The sequence below is a fragment of the Ipomoea triloba genome, chromosome 11 (genome assembly GCF_003576645.1).
Source record: "Ipomoea triloba cultivar NCNSP0323 chromosome 11, ASM357664v1".
Taxonomy (NCBI): Eukaryota; Viridiplantae; Streptophyta; class Magnoliopsida; order Solanales; family Convolvulaceae; genus Ipomoea; species Ipomoea triloba.
The window spans coordinates 23457247-23464897 of NC_044926.1; the positions used below are offsets into that span (position 1 = coordinate 23457247).

The 7651-nt window shown below is 36.7% G+C and overlaps 1 protein-coding gene across 3 annotated transcripts; it reads right to left on the reverse strand.

The window, feature by feature from the left end:
* Positions 1 to 761: 761 nt before the first annotated feature.
* On the reverse strand, positions 762 to 6512 carry LOC115996169 (putative late blight resistance protein homolog R1A-10). 3 transcript variants are annotated; one of them, XR_004093574.1, is made up of 4 exons: positions 6172 to 6512; positions 3047 to 5800; positions 2772 to 2909; positions 762 to 945 (listed from the first exon to the last, which is right to left on the reverse strand). XR_004093574.1 is itself a non-coding variant. In XM_031235308.1 (3 exons), the coding sequence occupies exons 2-3, from the start codon at positions 5766 to 5768 to the stop codon at positions 2881 to 2883; spliced, it is 2751 nt and encodes a 916-aa protein (XP_031091168.1). In that variant the 5' UTR covers positions 5769 to 5778; positions 6172 to 6512; the 3' UTR covers positions 2576 to 2880. The 3 variants fall into 3 exon arrangements, 2 of the variants coding, with proteins under 2 accessions (XP_031091168.1, XP_031091167.1); XM_031235308.1 differs by lacking the exon at positions 762 to 945 and having other exon boundaries at positions 2576 to 2909; positions 3047 to 5778; XM_031235307.1 differs by lacking the exon at positions 762 to 945 and having other exon boundaries at positions 2576 to 2909.
* Between the last annotated feature and the right edge of the window lie 1139 nt (positions 6513 to 7651).

Consider the following 7651-nt stretch of genomic DNA (forward strand, 5'->3'; position numbering starts at 1 on the left):
CTTCCCCTGTCGCCACTCCGCCACCACTTCGCCTTCAATTGTGGATTATTGAAAATAGATAGAAATTATAATAAGCTTGCTCTTATTATAGATGCTTATATGAATATGATTTCAATAGCATAAAAAGAGTATGTGTTGAATTAGCTAGGGTTCTTGTTGTGATTATGCTATAATTTGATCTCTTGTATCATTTAGGGTTCAATTATGCTTGAGAAACTTTGGAATTGTGTGTAGCTATAAGAATAGGGCACACTTGCATTTAGATACACTACTAGCAATTTCAATCTCGCTGTGAATAAAGGGAATTGGAAGAAGATCGACTTTGTAGATTGTTTTTGATTAAATTGTTCCAATTAGAAATGAATCGCCATAAGAGTATGATTCTTTGCTAATTGATAGTCCAATGACTGAGAATATCATTGACACCTTTGTTACCTCTTCCTTGATCCTTGCTAAATCTTTCAATGATCACCAATTAGACATCACATAGCATTTATAGAAGAGTTGGCCTAACCAAAATGGTTGGCGTGGACGCGTGGTGGTTCAGCACCTTGTCCCTTAAGCATAAGGTTGGATTAGTTATTTAGCTGTCGGCTGAAGGGATACCTTTGGGCAAACCCAAAAAAAAAAAAAAAAGAGTTGGACTAGTCCAATTCTTTTTTATTGTTTCATTAGTTGCTACTTGGATTGTTTCCATTATATCCCTATGCTAATCTGTGAGAACTACTTCTAATTGATTAACTTATCTATGCTTCACTTGCTTTCTAATTGACATTCCTTTTGATCCACTTTTTAAAAACAATATCCGGTGTGAAAATAAACTTTCACACAAACCTTACCACTAAAATTTACACTTCACAATTCATGTTGATTGTTGAGTCGAAGCAATTGGGCCATGCTCAACGCCTTACTGACCCCAACTAAGTTCATTTCAATCGTTATACCCTGCACCACGTATGTAAACGACATCGTTTCGATATTAGTAGACGCAGACACGAATGACTCCAGGGAATTCATTATCTATAATACACATAATCATTATCTAGAATACATAGAATGTTTGCCTATAATACACAGAATGTTTGCCCAGAGTACACAGAATATTGACACAAAATACACAGATGTTAGTGGACGCGGACGCGAATGACTCCAGTGAATTCATTATCTATAATGCACATAATCATTATCTAGAATACACAGAACGTTTGCCTAGAATACACAGAATGTTTGCCCAGAATACACAGAATATTGACACAAAATACACAGAACTCATCCTCCTAACATTCGAATGCACAAACACATCATAACATGTGTTAATAACATGAATACACAGAATATTGAAACAAAATACACAAAACTCATCCTCCTAAACATTCGAATGCACAAACACATCACAACATGTGTTACTAACATGAATACACAGAACTGTTACCTAGAATACACAGAACGTTTGCCTAGAATACACAGAATGATTGCCTGGAATACACAGAATATTAACAGAAATACAGAGATCGGCCGAAACGGGAAACGTGATTTCTAAAAAACGGACGGTTAATTTACAATGCTCAAAACAATGTCGTTTACGTACGTGATGCACATTACTAGGTGCACCGTGATGCACGGTATAATTTGCCAGTTCATTTTGTCTTAGCTTGCACATTATGCATTTATGCCATTGCCTATTTATCACATCACTACAAAACATTCGATGATCCCAAGTAGCTTTTAACTTGGTCAAATAACTAAAAATTTTAAGTCAAAATGCATTCAAAAACGCCCCAAAAAACTTGGCCTAAAAACATATATTATTACAGTCACACCTAACTCAAAATGCCTTCATCCAACCTGTTGTTACATAAATTTCAGCCTCTAAACTTTTGATTGCCTCTCCATCTCTGGAAATCTCAGATTCATTGAGAAAACTAAGGTTTCATACACACACTCCACCCTTTGTCTGTGTTTAAGAATGAGATTACAATGTTAGATATAAAATATATACTAGCATAAACTGAATGAAACTTAAATCACAAGTAGCCTAACCTTGTGACAGCGGAAGCTTTAGGATCACCTGAATATCTCTCGCTATAGTTGAAGGAATTGTCTTTAGGATAATAGACTTGCAGAATAATGTTAGTGTTTTTTGTCTACCAGTTCTCTCCTGAATACTAGATGGTGTGTGTATTTTGAACACAAGATGTGGGGGGACTATTTTGCTTAAAAGCCTACTTGCCAGATATTCAGTTTAGCTTGATGGTGTGTATTCTCAACACAGAGCTGTGGGAGGACTATTTTGCTTAAAAGCCTACTTGCCAGATATTCAGTTAAAGCTAAACTAAATATCCTAAATTACCTAACTGACTAAATCACTTATTGACTTAATCATTTACTTGCACTGAAACCACTTAATAATACAATATATTATATTATATTGTATTAGGGAAAACACTTACATACAAAACTTTAATGTGAAACTCAAATAGGGAGAGCTATATATATAACAGAGGAAATTTATACAATTCTATCATCATGCCACACAATACAATAATAAGCAGGAAAACTCTCAATCCTAAAAGACTTAAAACACTTGAACTGAAATACTTTTATAATTTATAAACCAAAAACAGATGCATATACTTCATCTTTTAAATATTTGTACAAGACAAGAATCCAAAGAGATTATTCACCTCGTTACTATGTTACTAGCGATTGAGCTTCTTCCTATATAGTAAGATAAATTGCAATAGCAACTTCTTCTCAGAAGCAGAAACTACCTTCCTGTGCAGATTCAAGAATGTCCACCAGCCATGAGCCTCAACTAGATTAAGTGGTTTCTCTGCATTTCTAAAATCGGCCATCATAATCCATGCTTCATACCATCCTTCATTGTATAACATTGTAGGCTCGGGTCTCTAAATTAAGTAAAAAAGAATAGGTAAGGAATAATAAATCAGATACACAAAAATGAGATCAAGTGAGAGAAAACATATAAATTGCAACCATAAGATACAGAAATGGTCAGAGATTTATTAGAGGGATGGAAAGAGACCAATATTTTCGAAACTAACAAGGAGGGCATGATTTCCATAGCTGTGTTGCTCATCTTGAATCCTTTTTGCGGAAGCCAAAAGGCAATCCTCACAGCTTTTTAACTGAATCAATGCTAGTGTGGTGATATCAACAAAACCACTAGGAATCTCTTGCAACCAATAGCATTTACGCAACTCTAAGCATTCTAGCACAGGGAAATGGTCACTCACGGCATTCCAACAATTGAGAAATACTTCTTCAATTACCAACATCTTCAATCGACGGAATCCACCCTCAGATGGCTCCCACTTTGGGCCTTCACAAGCATTTATCAGTTTTAGAACCTCTAGATTTGGCAACATACCAATAAACCTCATATCACACCATGGCAGACCAGTCTCTTTGAAGATGAGCTTCTTAAGAGTCGGTAGAAAATTAGTTTCCCATGGAATGCCGTTGCATAGAATACCTTTGGGATGCCACCCTCTGATACTTAGTTTCTCAAGCTGCCCCAACTGGAATAAATTATAAAAATAATCCGGATTTCCAGAAGACACTCCACCCCGAATCCCCAATTTTTTTAAATTCGGAATCCTTTTAAAGAGATCATTTGTACAACACTTGCGATCCAACCAAAATATAGTCTGTAAATTTCTATGAATAACCTCTGAAGTTTCTAATGAAAAACATGCCTGAACATAAAAATTCCTTAACAGTGACATTTTCCAAATTTGAGATGCCTGAGAGCAATCCAATATACCAGCACAAGAACGAACAATAAAACTCTGCATATTCCAATGCTCAAAGAGCTTTACATCAAAAGAGAAGGCATCTTCACTTGTGGACAAAGCTAAGTATCTCAAATGAACAAGATTTGCAAGCACGTTTAGTGCGTTACCATGACCCTCCCCAAATACAATTTCAATGTCTAGTACTCTTAGTAGTTTGAAGTGTGAAAATAGATGTTTCATATCTCTAAAGTGAAGAGCACTAGAGTGTATGGAATGGGATTTGTTTAACCAGTTAGACCTGATTTGATTATCCAACCACAAAAAAGACGATCCTGGTCTATAACTTATCCAACGACAAGGTTCTGAAAACAGGTGCTGTGATATCGTCTTGTAAAATGGAAGCTTTTCAATGACATTCAAGAGATTTTCACGTCGAGTTTCTGTCAAGCAAAAGTCTCGCAACAGATCATGTATCCTTATTGTCTTCATTTCCCCATAGTAGCTTTGTTTGCTAACTATAACAAGACTTCTATCAACAAGATCTTGCAACCATTCCATGGCCACTTCCTCCGTATTCTGATGTTTCACAGCCCCCAAAAATCCCTCTGCTGCCCACAACCTAACCAAATTTTTCACACGGATCTCATAGTCTTCCGGAAAAATACCAAAATATAAAAAACAAGCTTTCAAGTGGTGTGGCAATTGGTTGTAACTTAAAGATAGTATTCTTAAACATACATCATTAGAACCACCAATCACTGATCTACTCACATTTTTGGCAACAATCATCCACTTCTCCTCCTTCTCCCCCATCTTGGAGAGAAGACTAGCTACTACAATAATAGCTAGAGGTAATCCTTCACATTTGTTCACTATGTATCTACCAATTTGCTCAAGCCCAAAAGGGAATTCCGTTTTACCAAACACTTTGCAGTAGAGATTCAAACTTTGAACCATATCTAAGAGACACATGTTAAGGGGAGAGTTACCTGAACTAGCATATTCAGCCACTTTTTTGAGCCGAGAAGTCAATAGTATACGACTTCCAGTATTATCATCTGGAAAACATCTTTGCAAACTGTCCCAAGCAGAAGTGCTCCATATATCATCTATCACAATCAAATATCTCTGCTCCTTCAAGAGTTTACGCAGACGTTCTGGCGGTGGTAATTTTTCTTTGGGATTTCTTTGTTCTTTGGGTACTTTGCTCTGTTGAGGGTGTTCATCTCTTGACGCTGCAATAACACAATCAAGAAGACATCGAAGCATTTGCTCCACGTTATACACTTGAGACACAGTAACCCATGCTCGCATGTAAAAATGAGAAGTAATTGATGGATCTTCATAGACTTTCCTAGCTAAAGTGGTCTTGCCTATTCCTCCCATGCCAACAATTGATACAACTTGTAGCTGCTTCACTGATTGTCGAGTGAGCTGATCCATTATCGTCTTGAACTCCTCTTCGCATCCAACCATTCTACTGTCAAACGTTGAAGTGTTTTTGGAAAATTTACTCATCTTAATGTTCTCCAGTTCTAGATCAGGCTGTGATGATGTTGAACCAAGGTGTAGTCTTCTTTGTCGAATCCAACCAAGGAGTGAAACGTCAGCAATTCTTTCAGCTTGTGATGAACCTTTTGCAAGCTGTTTTTCACGTATAATCTTCGTCTTGAGGTAATCAGTCTGTTTAAGTGCTTGATTGAAGATTCCATGAAGCCTGAGGAGGCAAGCCTCTAAACTGCTTGATTGAAGATATATGCTACTCAACTCCATCTCAATCATTTCTTCGGCTTTGAACGTTACATCTCTGATCTCTGCCTCTAAATCTTTCATCGCCCCCGCATCATCATAGGCGATCTCAGATTTCTCAAGAATCTCTTGGAGGAAACCAAGATTTTCATGGAGAGAATTAACTATCTCTTGTTTGTGTTGAAGAGGGAAGCGTGGTTGTGATTGCAAGAAATGCAAATGCAGAGTTCCCATAAGCGAAGTTACAGCAGCGTAAGCCATTTGTGTCTCTCTGTAAGGTAGTCAGAGCAGTACTAAGAAGCAGGAAAGATGTGATAGAAATTCGTTAGTCAACGATAAAATCTTGATAGCTGGAATTCGTGGGAATTGGAGGATAGTACCATGAAATAAGTAAACTATTTGGAAAACTGCAATTAAATAACTCAATTTGAATAAGTTCTGAATAAATTTATGAAATTATAATTTACTATTTAAGCAGGTAATTTGTCGATTTGTGCTTACTTAGGATTGTCAGGTAGATATTTAAAAAAATAAAAATAAATGTTTTAATTTTTCCACCGAGGAATCCCCAGATTGAAGCTGTTCATACTAATGAAATCCCCAAATTGAAGTTTGTAGCTCTTCATATAAATAAGAAGAGGAAGAAGAAGAAGAAGAAGAATACCTAAATTAAAGCAGCATTATATTAAGAAATCCCAGTAGTGTGTCTTCAGCCTATCACCACAAGCAGATCAGATAGCTAAGCTTATCTCCACATGGCGGCAATTGAGTCCTTGAACAAAACAGATGGCGGCCTGGAGGCACTACTTCTTCTTCTTCTTCATCTTCAATTCCTCCTTGCTTGTTGCTGCTAAGGATTTTGTATTGTATGGCTGTGGGTTTTGTTATTCTGACGGCAAACAAATCTGTTCGAACATGGCGCTCACTCGCTGTTGCTACTAAAATAGCCATTATGCTGCTCATTCTTGAAGCTTATCTCCGTCTCCACGCTATTTTTTCTGATTTCATGAAGTTATTTCGAACATGGCGCTCACTCGCTGTTGCTACTAAAAAAAAATAAAATTATTTGGAACTTATTTGAATTGAATAGCTTAATTGTTGTTTTCTAAATAGTTGAGTGAGTTACTTGACTTTATTTTGTTATATAATAAGTGTCAAAGACCTTGTGGTCTAGTAGCACTTGATTACACCTCCACATAGGAGGGGTGAAAGTAATTATGAACAACATCTATTATATACCTATAACATTTAGTAGAAGAGTCAATAGTACTCAAAAAAAATTTAGCGTTTATTTATTTATTTCAATTGTAAAAATTTCTACTAATAAACAACATTTAGTATATACCTATAACGGGGTGTTTGGTTAGAGGGAAGAAATTATGTGAAAAAAGAATTACAATTTCATGGAAAAAGAGTAATGCAAGAATAAAGTGAGAGTTTAAATTCCAGTGTTTAGTTTGCAGGAATAAAATTACTGAAAATTTCAATTATAATGTTTGGTATACATGGGGAAGAAATAAATAGTATAAAGTCTAAAATGTCCATTATTGATGTTGTTGTTGTTGTTATTAGGAAAAATGGTCAAATACACCCATAAACATTATACCAAAGTGCAATTAAGCTCTCAAACATTAAAAAAGTTCAACTAAACACATCAACTTATCATTTTGATGCATTCAGGTCCAATAGCAGGTCACCAACTGGTAATACCCGGTAATTCAATTTCATAGGGTTAAGTCGGCCGCCCAACGACCGTTTTCCAACGGCCACCGGTCGCCTTCTTCATCAGTCGAAGAAGGCAGCTTGCGTCGCCTTCTTCTCAGTTGAAGAAGGTGACCGGTGGCCTTCTTCAACTAAGGAAGAAGGCGGCGACGTCGCCTTCTTCCTGCAGAAGAAAGTGTCGTCGGTCGCCTCCTTCTCCAGGAAGAAGGCGACTGCCGGGCGACCTCTTCTTTATTCTTTTTTTTTTTTAATTTTTACTGTTCATATGGCAGTTAATGGCCGGCGATGACGGTCATCCGCCGGAAATGACGGTCAACAATGGTATAGTTATCGGTAAATTATTGGTTACCTGCTAAGTGGGCTTATTTGATTGATTATGAAGTTGATGTGTTTAATTGAACTTTTTAAAAGTTTGAGGGCCT